This window comes from Macrosteles quadrilineatus, unplaced genomic scaffold (genome assembly GCF_028750875.1).
Source record: "Macrosteles quadrilineatus isolate MER2022 unplaced genomic scaffold, UCM_ALF_1.0 Scaffold_3__2_contigs__length_128488019, whole genome shotgun sequence".
Classification (NCBI taxonomy): domain Eukaryota; kingdom Metazoa; phylum Arthropoda; class Insecta; order Hemiptera; family Cicadellidae; genus Macrosteles; species Macrosteles quadrilineatus.
Genome location: NW_026542596.1, coordinates 4,472,019 through 4,489,019, shown reverse-complemented (window position 1 = coordinate 4,489,019; position 17,001 = coordinate 4,472,019). Strand labels below are relative to the sequence as shown.

General features: G+C 35.4%; 1 protein-coding gene across 1 annotated transcript; it reads left to right on the top strand.

Annotated features, from left to right (window-relative positions):
* The first annotated feature begins 267 nt into the window (after nucleotides 1–267).
* Nucleotides 268–17,001, top strand: LOC128988478 (pancreatic lipase-related protein 2-like). Its single transcript, XM_054409805.1, has 8 exons — nucleotides 268–312; nucleotides 2,043–2,131; nucleotides 4,967–5,115; nucleotides 8,721–8,881; nucleotides 10,049–10,127; nucleotides 10,976–11,152; nucleotides 14,661–14,832; nucleotides 16,800–17,001. Exons 1-8 carry the CDS (start codon nucleotides 268–270, stop codon nucleotides 16,963–16,965), a joined length of 1,038 nt encoding a protein of 345 aa, XP_054265780.1. The 3' UTR covers nucleotides 16,966–17,001.

Below are 17,001 nucleotides of genomic sequence, written 5' to 3'. Positions count from 1 at the left end.
TAACCAAAATAGTGCTTAGATAAACAATTGGGAACATTACTGTTATAGTTTACCAAGCCAATTTTTAAATACGAACACTTTGCCAGAAAAGCCTAAATCACTTGATTGCCAAATGTATTGATTATTGAGTCTGCGATCACTAGAAGACTAAAACACTGTTCGACAGAGAGGTAAACTCAGAACTGACTTGTGAGATAATGATATCCAGTGGGTAAGGTCACCAAGTGAGCGAACTGGTCCACACGAGGCCGAAGTAGCCGTTTGATAATGGCACTTGCTACAAGTGACCGTCAAATCGCTAATGGCATTGTTGTAACTGACCACGGAAATGGCACACGCGGATCACAGTTTTACTAAACAAATACCTAAAATGGACACATTTTTGATAATATAACATGCTATGCTACTTTCCTATGTCGTGATATGTTTGTCATTGGGGGTTTGTCTTTTGTAAGAGAACGGTCGAAACCCTAGTCTTGTGACTGTTTCAAGAAAATACCAGAAAAATATGTTTCAAAAACAAGAATATTCGAAGTTTGGAGAACCAGTTTTTGAAACAAATTTTTTCTACAAAAATGTTTAATATGAATTATGTGTTAGAAATTTAAAACTAAAACTTTTAGTTATAAGTCTTAAACCAACCAGTAAAAAATCAAAATATTCAATTATAATATACATTTTTATCTTGAGGGGAGTAATTCATGAACTTAGCTTACACTTTAAAATGATCTCTTCGTCGATTCATACCTCTCCTTTCGGTTCCTATTGGAAAATCATGAGGGCATAATCATCTAATTGTTCTTTCAAAGTGTTTCCATTCTATTAATGGTTAGCTTCTAAAAAAAAATTGTTTATTAAAGCTAAAAGCTTACAAATAAAAGAGGAAGCAGTAGAAGTAGTCGGATGTAGATCCAAATGTCCTTATGGCTAATCCCAAACCATTTCTTCATCCATTAAAAAATCTGTGTATTCCTTACTTGATCATTCACTTTGGAAACGTCATATAGGAAACTCCCACAGCTTTTCCACAGCTGGGAATTGTTGTGTTGTTATCACGCCAACAGGTGATTCTTGTCATTGTTGTTCTGTATAATACTTCACTATTAAAGTTCAGCCAAACGCTTTCTGCAGACTACAAGAGCCAGAAGTCTTTTAGCCTAAATCATGATTTATTTAGGTGTTTCCACTTTAGCATTCTGTCTTTTCCCAGGTATGTAACAAAAGTGTCTTTGCGTATATGGTTTTACTTTATTTTTATTTTATTTATTTTTTACTGTTTTTACTCCTTAAATTTATTAACTTAAATTGAAATAGGGCCTCCTTGTTATGTTGTTTAATGGATTCGGCAAATCTTAATTTTTTATTAAACTTTAAAAATGCACTAACATTTTTAATTTTGTATTTTTTCTTTATTTCAAAGTTTTAAACTCCATAGACGGTTGTTTAATTTTAGCTTTTATGTAACGCTTGACAGAAAATCGTGTGAAATCCCTAAGAAACGTCTTTTCATTTGACGTCTAAACGTCGTACGTTTTTTTTACAAATCGGCAAGAAGAACCAATTACAAGAATCTTGGTTTTTAAATGTCATAATCCTACTTGTACGGTTTTTGCAGTTGCTAATTCCCAATTTGATCACTTAACCAATAAATATTGGGTGATCAAAATAAATTTTCAGGAAACTACTTGAAGTTTTCCTTGTAGAAGTCAAACATTTTAAAATCAACTTATAGAATTTGAACCAGACACCTTAGCTGTCTATCAAATTAGAAAGATTCTTTTACCGTATTAAAAAAAATATGTTGTTTAGTTTCTTCACTAACGCAAAATCATGTATTAACTTTTTTTATAATAGGTACAGTATACTCACTCAATCTTGGTGAAACGATTCGCCAAACTGTGGTCAGCCTGTTTGACAAGAAGCCTGGTGTACAATGCGACAAATACACTGACTTACAGTGTCCAAACAATCAAGTCACCTTCTGGCTCTATACCAGGTGAGGACGAAAACACATTTGTAATGATCGGTAACTACTACCAAAGACTAACCAACACAAGCCTGGTGTACAATGCGACAAATACACTGACTTACAGTGTCCAAACAATCAAGTCACCTTCTGGCTCTATACCAGGTGAGGACGAAAACACATTTATAATAATCGGTAACTACTACCAAATACTAACCAACACAAGCCTGGTGTACAATGCGACAAATACACTGACTTACAGTGTCCAAACAATCAAATCACCTTCTGGCTCTATACCAGGTGAGGACGAAAACACATTTGTAATAATCGGTAACTACTACCAAATACTAACCAACACAAGCCTGGTGTACAATGCGACAAATACACTGACTTACAGTGTCCTAACAATCAGGTCACCTGGCTCTATACCAGGTGAGGACGAAAACACATTTATAATAATCGTTAACTACTACCATAGACTAAGCAACACAAGTAGACTTCTCATCCCTTTGTAAATTTGTAATCTCATTTTTTCTGTCTAGTTCATATTGGCTACTGACGGTGAAAACTTCTTTTTGTTATTTAAGGGTTAACTTCATCATTATGCTTTACTGATTGCTTATACAGTGTGATAGAAAAGTCCCGGAACGGTTAAATATTTTAAAAAATAATGTAGTAAGAGCTAAAATACTTGGTACAAAGTTACAGGGCATAAAACTCTATTTTAACACATATTCAGTGATCCAATAATTCTTCAGGGGGACGGCCCACAAGGAGTCGGAAGAAAATCTTAAAGAAAGCATAGGTCAATATGCACATCAAATTAAAGGTCTTTTTTAGTAAAATACAATGCCGCAAACCGCACTTCAAAAGGTTGATCCTGCGCAAAATGGCAGATGTTCAAAGATTTCTTGAATCCGCCATTTTGAATCTTTGAACGACTGCCATTTTTTACTCAGGCATTCTTTTGAGCTTGAATTTACGGCATCGTAATCTAAAAGTGAAGACCTTTAGATGTGCATATCGACCTATTCTTACGTTAACAATTTTCTTCCGATTCCTAGGGCTGCGCCCCCTGAGGAGAAAGCGTATAATAGCAATGTAAATTAAATGAATTTTTGAACAACTGTCATTTTGCGCAGGATCAACCTTTTGAAGTGCGGTTTGCGGCATTGTATTTTACTAAAAAATACCTTTAATTTGATGTTCATATTGATCTATGCTTCCTTTTAAGATTTTCTTCAGACTCCTTGTGGGCCGTCCCCCTGAAGAATTATTGGATCACTGAATATGTGTTAAAATAGAGTTTTATGCCATGTAGCTTTGTACCAAGTATGTTAGCTCTATCTGCATGATTTGTTTTTAATATTTAACCGTTCCGAGACTTTTCAATCACACTGAACCAGGTTATTGTTTATGATAAGATCTTTTCATTTGGCTAAACAAGGTTTTAAACCCGGTTCTATTACTACTATTGTGTATTATTTTAGGGTCAATTGTATGTTTATGCTTAACTGTTGAATATATTACTAGGGGACGAGTTATTGTTTATTGTTAGATCATTTTATTTGGCTAAATGAGGTTTTGAGGCTGAAATAAAAAAATATAAAAAAACACGACCTCTGCAGTGCACCAGACGAAACCAACAATAAAATTGGCTTCAACTGATCATAAAGGATTTCAACTGACATAAGGATGACAAATCTACTATGATGTTGTGTTTTATCTATGCTACTACCAAAGACAAGATTTTCATATCAGGGCAGATATCAGTCAGGACCAGATATAGGTATATCCGTCAAGAATTGTTTACATGATAGCCTATTAACAATTTTACAGTTTGAAAAAAGCTGGCCTTTCAGTCAGGCTAGGTTGAAAGTTTGTGTAGGACTGTTGACAACGTTCAAAGATAATTAAACGTAAGTGCCTTAAGTATAGCCAAGGAAAGTAATACTTGGGGTTTTTATGTGGGGCCAACCAATGTATTCTATTATTTTCCAATGCTAGACACACTTTTTAGTTAACTTTGATCCGTATGTCGTTTGGCATTTTTCTGAATATATTGTGTGAAAATCTTTTGTTTTCCACCACATACAAATCAAGAACATTAGAAATAATGTAAATTTATCTCAGTGTCTTTGGCCATATTTCTGTCTGAGGGAGACGACCGCAAATATTGTTAGTTGTTTCATTTGATAAAATTTCAAACAGCTGTACATGATTTCCAAAGAAGTTACCGACTTGTTAATTTTGTAAGCTAGTATGTAAAAAGAGTTTAAGCTAGCTCTAACATCAACTTGTGCCACTCTCTGTCTTAATTTTACTCGTAGCACATTTTCGGATTCAAGTGGTATGGGGTATGGTTGTGTAAAGAAAGGTATGTCCAGTAAGATTGTTTTTGGGGTCGATAAAAATAATAAATATAAACTATTACAAAAAAGATGTTTTTAAAATTTTAGTTTCAAAATTTACTGTTTATGTTCTAGAAATACTCTTAACCTGAATTGATAGTTTGTTTTTATGTTGCAAATGAAGAGTTACTCGAAGAACTTAATAAACTACACAAAGTTCAGTAATAAAATAATCTTAAGCTTTAAAAAAAAAATAGTAACATAGCCTATTTAATGCATAAAGTGTGTAGTTTTTGTTTTACAGAATAGGTTTTGTTAATTTTAAAAGTTTTCACGCTATTGTACAGACATTTCTGTGAAAATATTAAATTGATTAGATTTAATGTGAATGGTAACAGTATGCTACATTACTAGTACGGAAAATATATTTTTACTAGACGAGTGTGGCCTTCCAATAATTTTTCTGTTATAAATCCTTAGGTCGTTGGAAAGACGTTTAATGTTTTTTTTTTTTTACTGTTATTTATTATTGTTAGGTTAGTTTAGGTATTAATGGAGAAAATTATCGCACGTCTCTCGTCCGCTAAACAAATATTTTCCGTACTTGTAATGAAATATACCATAATTAAATAACAAAATGCAAGTTCAGGGATCGTCAGAATGATGGTTATCAGTTGAACCCTTGTGACGAATCTACGATACGAGACGCACCCTTCATCAGGAACCTGCCTGTCAAGGTCCTTGTCCATGGATACACCATGAATAAGGACAAAGCCATCAACGAAGAACTTAGGCCTGGTAAGTCAGAAAGGGTTCCTATAGTAAGTGGGCGAGCTTATCCCAACTCCGCGCGGTGGTCAGAAATCTGTCAAAACCGACTGTCCAACTCCGCGCAGTGGTCAAGTTTGGCTCTCACAGCCCTGACGGCTGAGAGTTGGTGTTTGAAGTTTGGAATTGTTATACATGTTCCATTGGTATACCTAAAACAGGAGATGAAGCTTAAAAACCACTAATATAAGAAGTTTTAAGAATTCATTGAGAAAGATTGTGAATTTTAATGTTCCTCGTGAAGCTAATGAAAACCAGTAATAAATGTATTATTAAATAATTGTGTACTGTGAACCTCAGAAACTTTCATACGTATCCACTCTTCGCACGGACTCTTTGAACTTCTTACATAGTGGTTTTTAAGTTTTACCTCCAGTTGAGAATCTATAATTTTACTTGTATAATAAGCTAACATATTTCTTTTACGTCTTATTAATTGGCGAATTTTACGTCTATAAAGAGGGTTTTCCTTGAAGCCAGACCCAGACCAAAGTTTTTAGCGAATTTCCCGTATAGGGAATAAGCTATTACCGTAGGTCCTTTTTATGTCCAAAAGGCCAAAAACACCATCCGTTCAAATTCATATATGTATGTATATCCGTTAGCACGATATAACTCGAGCAAAAATTATCAAATTTAGATTAAATTTGGTAAGAACGTGTAAACCTACATTTATTCGAACAAGTTCACGAACCAGCACAAGCGGGCCACGAGAACTGGCATTTATGGGGTAAAAATTAGGGTTTCCCCATTTTTAATCCTAAAAGCATAAATTTTTGCAATTTCTTTTAAAAGCATTTTGTAAAGCTTAAAGACAAACAAATTAGCATATCGAAGCGTTATTATGCGCCATAATGGCTAAAAAAAATTCCAAAAACTTTAATTTGAAAACTCCTCTGTTATTCTTATGGAAAATGAGTAAACTATTGTAATTTCCTGTAAAAGGAACATATTTTGATTAAATTTAAAAATGCATTTATTTTAGACTTATTTAACTATTGACATTTCACAAAAAACACTTTTTACCCTGCCTCCTGCAAACCTATGTGTACTAGTTAAACTAATGCTATTTAAATAGAGAATAATTGTGGTATTTTTATAGAGATATTTTACTGCTAATGTAATCAGGAAAATGGAAATTTGCTTGGTCGGCAGTTTCTGGGGCGGGGGTATTATTGTAATAACAGCAGTAAACTTTTTGGAAACTTAAACGCACTTCCAAGCAAATGTGCTGTAGCCATTCTTTTAGTAAAAGCGTTAGCTAATCAACTATCGTAGATATTAGAAGTGGCCACCGCGAGGAATTGGACTTGACACTAAAAGTGACTACCGCGCGGAGTTGGGCTGAACCCTTCGGGGGCCATAACAATTTTCCTCGGATTAAATTTGACCACTGCGCGGAGTTGGGCAATCCACAAGTCAAAGAATTTGTGGTGTACTTTTTTGGTCCTCAAAAATTAGTCTACTGGTTACTATAGCTATATTAGTATGTTCAAGCTTGGCCCAGCTAACATACATATATAATAATTTATTATTTTTCAAGAAATCTAAGGTCATAATAATCAATTACAACTAAAATTTAAAAATACAATTTTTTAAATCGAATCAGACAAATTGAAATTTGCTTAGTTTGCAGGTTTGCCACGGCGGTGGTATTTATTTATTTATGTATTTTGACTATTTGACACTTATCAGAACATAGAATTAATTTGGTAGGGAATATTGCCTCTCAAAACGGTTTTTGCATGTTACCTATTCGTAAGGAATGAGGGAATAGGCTTTCGGATGTTTTATGGTCAGAGAGCTCCTTCATTCGACTGCGCCATGCGAACTTTGCCTTTTGAAGAAAAAAAATCAACTAGTCAAAAAGCTGATCTGCTTTAATAATTGCCAAATACAAAACCACATCATGTGAAGAGTAGTCGGTACATAAAATGACATTTGGTTTAATATTGTTGCAAGCATACAGGATCGTTTAAAAAAACTGAGGTAATTTTATAATGAACACAAATATTTTTTTTTATTACAGTAGTTATAATCACCTAACTAACCTAGCTAACCCTATCTATTTCCTAACTACCTTAATTGCAACATTTCTACTTACAGTAATTACAGCTAAGTTACAGGGGTTATCACTTAATACAACATCACTTCGCACTACCCTGTCACTATACTGTCACTGCCACAGCGTATATTTACAGTTGATTAAACACAATAATTGGTGCTACCTCATCCAATTTTAACTTGACAATGGGGTAAGGATTAAGGAACACAAAGCAGGTGTCTCCATCCTGTATTTCCACGGATATTTATAGCTAGACAAGGTGCATGGCTCCTGCAGTTATGCGCCTATGCCATTGAGGCGACCTATGAGATTATAGATTATAGAGATAGACGCGCGCGACTCCCTTAACGTTCCTGACCCTCCGTAACAATAGTAAAAATAACCATTCATATTAATATAGGTTGTAAGTTTTGCATTTAAAATACTCTCACTGCACTCAGCTCATTCATACTTCATTCCCGGAAAATATTAACTTAATTGAGATCTGGCAAAGTGATACTCTTAGCTTAAAACATATTAAACAAATTAAAGATGTTTTAAAGAATGCATGTTACTCTTATTTGTGGACTGAGGCGATGACAAAGACAAGTTTACAAGTTATAAGGATGATTGGAGTGCCAAGGTCAGGAGCAGAGTATGTTTGTTTACTTAAACCAAGTCAGAGGTCACTGATAGCGAGATATAGATTAGGAACCTGGTTGTGGATGTGCAGGAAAGATGAGACAGGAAATAGAATATGCGTACTGTGTGGGGAAATAGAGAATGGATGGCATGCATTTTATTGACTGTAGACAATAGAATGTGCAAATCTGAAATGGACAGTATGTTTATGGAAAACAATAGTCGACATTGCATGAATTTTGCGGAAAATTTGAAAATATTTTTGAAATATTATAGAATGAATGGAAAAATAAGGCCCGCAGGCAACATACAGCTGCCCTCCCCACCTCTTGAATCAAATCCCCCTTAAATGTCTGGTTTAAAATTTCAATGCAGATATCTTTCTTTCAATGCATGTTTGAATACAATTAATTTTGAATGTTGGCTCAGCTATCAGTGCAGGTGTTTTATGTTCTTTTACCGGTATTCTATGTTTATATTTATTTATGAGATATTTATTGGGTTTTTATTAAATTTATTTGCCTAGTCATTATATAGTAAAACTAATTTACCAACCTTTGTTTTTTCATGTACTTTTAGTTTGAAAATGTATTTATTTCATGTACCCTTGAGGGGAAAATCAATAAAAGAATGATGATGATATTTCATTCTCCATTTCATTTACTATGAAGAAATACAGTTATGAAGAGGATGTGATTGTTATAAACTAGTTTATCTATTTTAAACAGTCTACAACAGGTTTAGATGTTTCCTAATATCTGATTAGACAATAGAGGTTTTACTTTATAGCCCAAAATCACGTATATTAATAAAATAGATTAAATGTAAATAGCTATGTTATCAATTATTGGCATTGGAATAAAATGTGTAATGCACGTTAATGTTGCAGCATACTTCAAGAGCGGTGATATGAACATAATCTCCGTTGACTGGAGCCCCATCAGCAAGGAACATTGCTACACCGAGGCAGCTTACAGTATCCCCACAGTAGGCAAGTGTGTGGCGGAGTTCTTAAAACAAGTGCAGCGATTACGTACAGACTTGGGACAGGTAATTGTATTTTTTTAAGATAAAAGCTCATGTTGAAGATAACGACGTGTATACATCCCTACAATAGCTTCAAACTAACTTGAAATAAAATTAAAAGTTGTTGAATGTTTTTCAACTTAGCTATATAATATACAGTTTTCTTTTCAACTATGGACAGAGGAGACAAATCTTACTTTACCAACTTTTAACCTTTTAGTTTAACCTTTTAGGGTGTTTTCAACACATTACTATATTTGTTTTTTTAGTAAAAATATATAGAGCAATTGAAGTACGAGTTCTTCATATTTCTATTAGGCCTACTGATAAAACGGAGTAGATAGCGAAGCATCTAATAATAATAATAATAATAATCTAATAATAATTCTTTACGCAGTAATAGTAATAATAGCACACCGTATCACACAGCATTGTCACACTACTGTGTAATAAGAGCTATATTGTAAAAATTTAAAAAAATTGAATCACATGGACTTTTAATTTAAATTATCCTGATGTTTCGAGATGTATCATATTTTTATTACCTGACGTTTTTCCCAAATGGCTGTTAAGTATTGTATTGTCTTATTCAAACAATAAAAAAAAAAATCTAGAAGAAACAATAGTTTAAATAATATTTGTTTACTGCTAGTTTTTCGTACATTTTAACGGAAAGAAAGAATTATTTTTATATTGTTGATAAAACCATGTAAATCTTCTAATTTATTAACTTTTCCTTACAAACTACACACAATTGCTTAAAAAGTCCGTTTAAAAGATTTAAAACGAAAAATTTTAATTTAACCAAAATCCATCAGTTGTGTTTGTACTAAAACAAATTTATTTACCACCATTTTAGAAAGTGGCATAGCATGATAAAAAAATCAAAAGCACACTGTACAAATTGATACAAATCTTAGCTTAATTTTATCTTTTGTGGAAATCATTTAGAGATTTTTAAATATTGCAAATTGATAAACTGGTTACCATTCTATGCCAAATGTCTGAGCGCAACACCACTTTAAACAAAATGAAAGTCTTTATATTCCATAAAACATCTTCATACACGTCGGCTTCGCATTGAAGGACCAGGAGGTTCCGGGACACATGGTATAATGTCCTTTGGTGCTTTACATATGTGTACATAGCCATTGACTACCGGTACATAATATATACACACTTTGTTTACAGATGCACATGCTGGGCCATAGCATGGGAGCGCATGTAGTGGCCTGGGCCTCTCTAGACCTTGACTTGGCCAGAGTTACACGTAAGCTTTATCGTTTCTATTACGTTATTAAACTTACACCCTAACATTAATAGCGATTAGATTCGATAAAAAATCCTTTCAATATAATTTGAATTCTGGACCAAACAACAATGTAAATTTAGTATCTAAGATTTAGAGAGTCTATCATCCTATTAGAGTCTTACTAGTTCATCATCTAGTAAAGAGACCCTTCAACTTCGTTATTTTACAATCTTCAGTCAAGCCGGAGTTTGCAGCATGGTTTTCAAACAAAAGATTACAGAACCCAAAGAGAGATCTTTTGTTTGATGACATTTAGTTGCTATCAATAGTTTTAAAGTATTTACAACGTGTAATTCACAGTCTTACAGCCCTTTTTCAAAGTTTTTTATGTTGTTACCAGTGATGACAATAATTGCTATAATAAAATGTTTTGGATATTTTTTGTTAAGTAATGTATAAATGCGGCTTTACAGTTATGCAAATGTTTCTGTCATATTTCTAAACATTTATTATCTATTGATTAGTAAAAAAATCCTTCCTCGAAAATACGGCCAATTGTGTTTCAATTCCAAACCTATTCATCCTTGAGCTGGTAGTGCATTGGCAATTGGTTTTCTCAAAATATTCGTTGGTTTGTTAACATTTTTGAAAAGACAAAGATTTGTTGTCTTGTATGGTTTTTATTGTTATATTTTTAAATTAGTATTTTTGTTCTAGCGGGGTTGGATCTAGTAAACGTTAGCTATAGAGATTGGTCATATTCAAACGAAGGTCTTACCTTTACCAATTCTTCGGTCAAATTTTGTTTCAATTCTGCTTAAACTATTCATTCTAAATCTGCTACTTACAAATTTGTACTATTGTAGAGTTCGACCCGGCTTTACCCTTGTTCTCGGACTCCGACAAACACCTGTTCCGCAGACCCAGGGGTACCATGGTCGACGTCTGGCATTCCAACAGTGGGCTGAAGGGCAGAGATGACGCTAGTGGCACTGTGGATCTCTACTTGAACGATGAGATGAACCAGCCAGGCTGCAGCTGTGGTGAGCATTCGTCAAGTTGAGACAAACTAAATTGCATCTAGGGTTTCGCCGTCTGGCATTCCAACAGTGGGCTGAAGGGTAGAGATGACGCCAGTGGCACTGTGGATCTCTACTTGAACGACGAGATGAACCAGCCAGGGTGCAGCTGTGGTGAGCATTCGTCAAGTTGAGACAAACTTATTTGCATCTAGGGTTTCGCCGTCTGGCATTCCAACAGTGGGCTGAAGGGTAGAGATGACGCCAGTGGCACTGTGGATCTCCACTTGAACGACGAGATGAACCAGCCAGGCTGCAGCTGTGGTGAGCATTCGTCAAGTTGAGACAAACTTATTTGCATCTAGGGTTTCGCCGTCTGGCATTCCAACAGTGGGCTGAAGGGTAGAGATGACGCCAGTGGCACTGTAGATCTCTACTTGAACGACGAGACGAACCAGCCAGGGTGCAGCTGTGGTGAGTATTCGTCAAGTTGAGACAAACTTATTTGCACCTAGGGTTTCGCCGTCTGGCATTCCAACAGTGGGCTGAAGGGTAGAGATGACGCCAGTGGCACTGTGGATCTCTACTTGAACGACGAGATGAACCAGCCAGGGTGCAGCTGTGGTGAGTATTCGTCAAGTTGAGACAAACTTATTTGCACCTAGGGTTTCGCCGTCTGGCATTCCAACAGTGGGCTGAAGGGTAGATATGACGCCAGTGGCACTGTGGATCTCTACTTGAAAGACGAGATGAACCAGCCAGGGTGCAGCTGTGGTGAGTATTCGTCAAGTTGAGACAAACTTATTTGCACCTAGGGTTTCGCCGTCTGGCATTCCAACAGTGGGCTGAAGGGTAGAGATGACGCCAGTGGCACTGTGGATCTCTACTTGAACGACGAGATGAACCAGACAGGGTGCAGCTGTGGTGAGTATTCGTCAAGTTGAGACAAACTTATTTGCACCTAGGGTTTCGCCGTCTGGCATTCCAACAGTGGGCTGAAGGGTAGATATGACGCCAGTGGCACTGTGGATCTCTACTTGAAAGACGAGATGAACCAGCCAGGGTGCAGCTGTGGTGAGTATTCGTCAAGTTGAGACAAACTTATTTGCACCTAGGGTTTCGCCGTCTGGCATTCCAACAGTGGGCTGAAGGGTAGAGATGACGCCAGTGGCACTGTGGATCTCTACTTGAAAGACGAGATGAACCAGCCAGGCTGCAGATGTGGTAAGCATTCGTCAAGTTGAGACAATCTTATTTGCACCTAGGGTTTCGCCGTATGGCATTCCAACAGTGGGCTGAAGGGTAGAGATGACGCCAGTGGCACTGTGGATCTCTACTTGAAAGACGAGATGAACCAGCCAGGCTGCAGATGTGGTAAGCATTCGTCAAGTTGAGACAATCTTATTTGCACCTAGGGTTTCGCCGTCTGGCATTCCAACAGTGGGCTGAAGGGTAGAGATGACGCCAGTGGCACTGTAGACCTCTACTTGAACGACGAGATGAACCAGCCAGGCTGCAGTTGTGGTGAGTATTCGTCAAGTTGAGACTAACTTATTTGCACCTAGGGTTTCGCCGTATGGCATTCCAACAGTGGGCTGAAGGGTAGAGATGACGCCAGTGGCACTGTGGATCTCTACTTGAAAGACGAGATGAACCAGCCAGGGTGCAGCTGTGGTGAGTATTCGTCAAGTTGAGAGAAACTTATTTGCACCTAGGGTTCGCCGTCTGATTCATTACAATCTCGTCAATGTCTTTATAGTAAGACATTATTCTACTGTCACTTGAAAGTGTTCCCGATGTGTGTCATTCTAGGTAATCAATCTGTGGTCAACCACATTTACGATAAAGCAATGTCAAGTATGAAAGTGGGATTAATTACCTGTTTTTGTGACGATAATGTCTTTGCTTGATAACGGATTTTAAACCAGCGTCTAATTAAACTCCAGTTAACTTCTCAATTTATGATTATTTTGGGAAAACTCATATCCCGTAAACAAATGTTTATTTGTTAATACCTCATCCACACACATGTTCCAGAAATCAGCTACATAATTCAAAATGTCTTTCAATATCAGTAATATAATCTGGCCAAAATAGATTTATACTGTGTAAAACTATATAAATCGTATAAAGTTACTTTACACTGATGGTATCGTTAATGTCTTTTCCTCCTATGTTGAAACATCGTGAGCCGAGTATGAGGACAAATAAATGTAGTAACTAGTGTTGAATGCGTGGATGACTACTGTAACAAAACTCACTACTTATCGCTATAGGCTACATAGGTATTGAAATGAGGTAGACTTCTCATCTTAGGCCTATAGACAAGAACTTATAGGGGGGGGGGGGGCTGAGTATGCAATAAAAGTGTAACTCATTTTGATTTCTATTGTTGATTGGGGCATATGGCATATTGGAGATGATCAAAACCAATGTTGGCATCAGGGGGGGAGGGGGTGAGGGGGAGTAGTGCATAGGGACGTTATAAAATATCGAATTTTTATATGATCCAAACTGATCATGTTTCAATGTTTTTACTAGAAAGTATTCTTAAACAAATGTGAAGGGCTGGTGACTATTAGAAGGCACAATGCGTTACGACCCATTTTTCTCAATCTTCTGTTTTATATATACTAGCATTGTACCTGTCCTCGTACGGGGTTGGCGTATAAGTATAAAATTCTCATTGCACTGTTATACTAGTGTTTTACGTTTGCAATGGGGTAGGACACGGTTTGAGAACATTTGGTTCTAATTAACGGCATGCTATAGTATACCATTCTGTGATAGCTATAATGTTCTACCACTGTGCCTAAACAATAGAAAAAAGTAAACTATAAACAATTCGTACAATAACACAAATTATTTATTAAGTGAAAAACACAAATTTAACTGTAAAATATCCTACTTAGACGGTTATCATTGTGTATCACAGCTTTTTGTTTCTTAGTTCATAAGCTGTTGTCATAAATACTAAAAAAATAATAGTGCTGCACCCTGTTGGTAAACCTTATAACTTTTTAATGCTATTAAATATCATAGAACCAACTTGTTTTGTTATAACAGCTGACAAAACTATTTAATCCCTTTTAAATATGAATATTCATAAGGTTAACATGGAAAACTACAGAGCCACTAGGGCGGAGCCTAAAAGGATTTTTTAAGAATATGCCTATCTATATGTTAATCGGGAATTTTATCTATCATCATGCCAAATTTCAGCCCAATCCGTCCAGTGGTTATTGCGTGATTAAACTTCAAACAAACAAACACACAAACTTTCACATTTATAATATTAGTATGAAGTATGATAACAGGTGGAGAAAATCGGTTAATAGAATATGATATTTTTGAAATGAAACCAATTTTTAAAATAATGCCCTCTTTAATTGCTGGATAAACTACAACCTTAAACCTTCCTTAGCTGACCCTTAAGTATAATCGATATAGTTTAAATCTTTGCTAATATATTAGTAAAATATACAACAAAATAACGATGGCAATTTTCCTGTGATTTGACCCATAATTTCAGACACCAGCTGTTCTCATCTGCGAGCTGTCAAGTTTTACGCGGAAACGGTGGCCGACAAGAAGCCGTTGAAGGCTTTCCCTTGCCAAGGCTTCGATGAGTATGTGGGAAACTCATGTATGATGCCCACGATGGAAACTCTCGCTGACTTCGGGGAAAGACCTACTGAAGGAGTGTAAGCTGTGTCCAACTATGATACAAACATTAATAGACAAATGGTCGTTGGTTAGCTCAGGCCATGTTAATTGGATGAGGTTGATATCGTGAATTCAAAAATTAACCTTTACAGTAAGAGCCTCACTCAAAACCACCATAGTAAAGCTTAGTTTAAAGTTTCATTTTTGATCCTTTGCCTCAAGAATTCTATTATATACGCTCACGAATTACTAGAGTTCTGTAAGGTAAATTCAGTGCTATTTCTTATTTTAAATCCAGCTCAAACATTAAATTCAAAACGCTTACACTGCTGTAAATCTGCTAAGCGAATTTCTATTGGCCTGATTAGATTTTCACTACAATATTTCCTTTAAAATGCTATATTTATTCCCTATTAAAATAACATTACGATAGTACGAAATCCATACGACAGTATGTACTTTTATCATTGAAACACTAATATGATTTTCAAAGAATGTCAATTACAATCGCACATGTTAACGATGTTTGATTAACTTGTAGATTAACAGTGTCGTTTAGATTAGGTTTAATGAGTACTTATGTTTGTTTCTACAAGGGATGAGAATTAAAGAAGTGTTTGAACGCATCAAGCCATGCAAATAAGTTAAAATAAGCACACAATGCAAGAAAAAATAAGCAGCACAAGGCTCGAAAAGGGCGCGAATTGATTGTATAGTTTATTGAGTTTATTGCAACTTTACATAGTTTATTGATGACGAAGCTATCCATACAGCTGATGTTTTTAGAGAAAAAATAAACGGTATCAGCATTCTGACACATACTTTCTCCCATAAGTTTGTCAACAACCTTTATCATGTGAGAGTAAATATACGGAAATGGGATTTGTACAATTTTGTTCAGAATTTAAAGGACTATAACATACTAAATTTTTATCAAAATTGTTCGAGCCAATTTTGGGAAATCCGATTTTTCCGTTATTTTATGGGGTTTTTATGGGGAAATAACATAATTTACAATAACTTTTGAACCGTAATTTTTACAGAAAAGGGATTTGTACCATTTTGTTTAGAATATAAAGGACTATAACATACTAAATTTTTATCAAAATCGTTCGGGCCATTTTTGGGAAAATCCTATTTTTCCGTTATTTTATGGGGTTTTATGGGAAAATCCCCATCTAAAATCAAAATTTCTAAAAAATGAAAAAAACTATCAAAATTGTAAGGACCGTAACCTACTATGTTAAATCAAAACTGGATTTTTGTCTAAAATCCTATTTTTCGTTATTTTATGTGGTTTTTATGGGAAAATAACATAATTTACCATAACTTTTGAACCGTAATTTTTACAGAAATGGGATTTGTACCATTTTGTTCAAAATTTAAAGGGCTACAACATACTAAATTTTAATCAAAATCGTTCGGGCCATTTTTGAGAAAATCCGATATTTCCGGTTTTTTATGGGTTTTTATGGGAAAATCCCCATTAAAAATCAAAATTACCCCAACCTTCTCGATGTAGCAGCTGGAAAATAAAGATTCTAATCGACTCTGGCACATATAATTGTAACGTGTATAGGGTTTGTTTATATGCAAATAGTAAAGTAGTATATTTATTTCTGTTTGAAAAAAAAACATTGTAAAATATCATCTCTCAGACAATGGGTCGCTAGTTGCACTCACACTACTAGCAGGGTCGCTACTGGCACGATTTCTGCTAGGTCGCATCCGGCACGGTCGCACCCGGCACGTAATCGCAGCAACGCCTTATAATTTTATCAATCGTTTGATCAATTTCCCATATTTTAAGTCATAAAACATTCAAAAATGTACTGCTGAGGTCCTATTACGCTAAAAATAAAGAGTTGTGATAAACGTTAAATTACGTTTTAGCCTACATTAAATGTATTATTTCCAAATCATGAAGGTGTTTAAAATTATGAGTACAAATGACCCGACAGTGAGTTTAAGAAAGTAATAAATTTTAAAACATTTTTGTTTTCAGAAACGGACCGTACTTGACCTTTACCAATGCTGCGTCACCATTCTTACTAAATGCTGAGGCGTTCACTAACCAAGAGTCGTACGAGAACTTCAAGAAAACACGTGATAGCAATTGTCCCCAACATGACTTCTTCAAAATTGTAGGAGAAATAGTCATAGGAGCATAAAACGCTTTTGTGTTGTATAATAAAGATACCCAATTA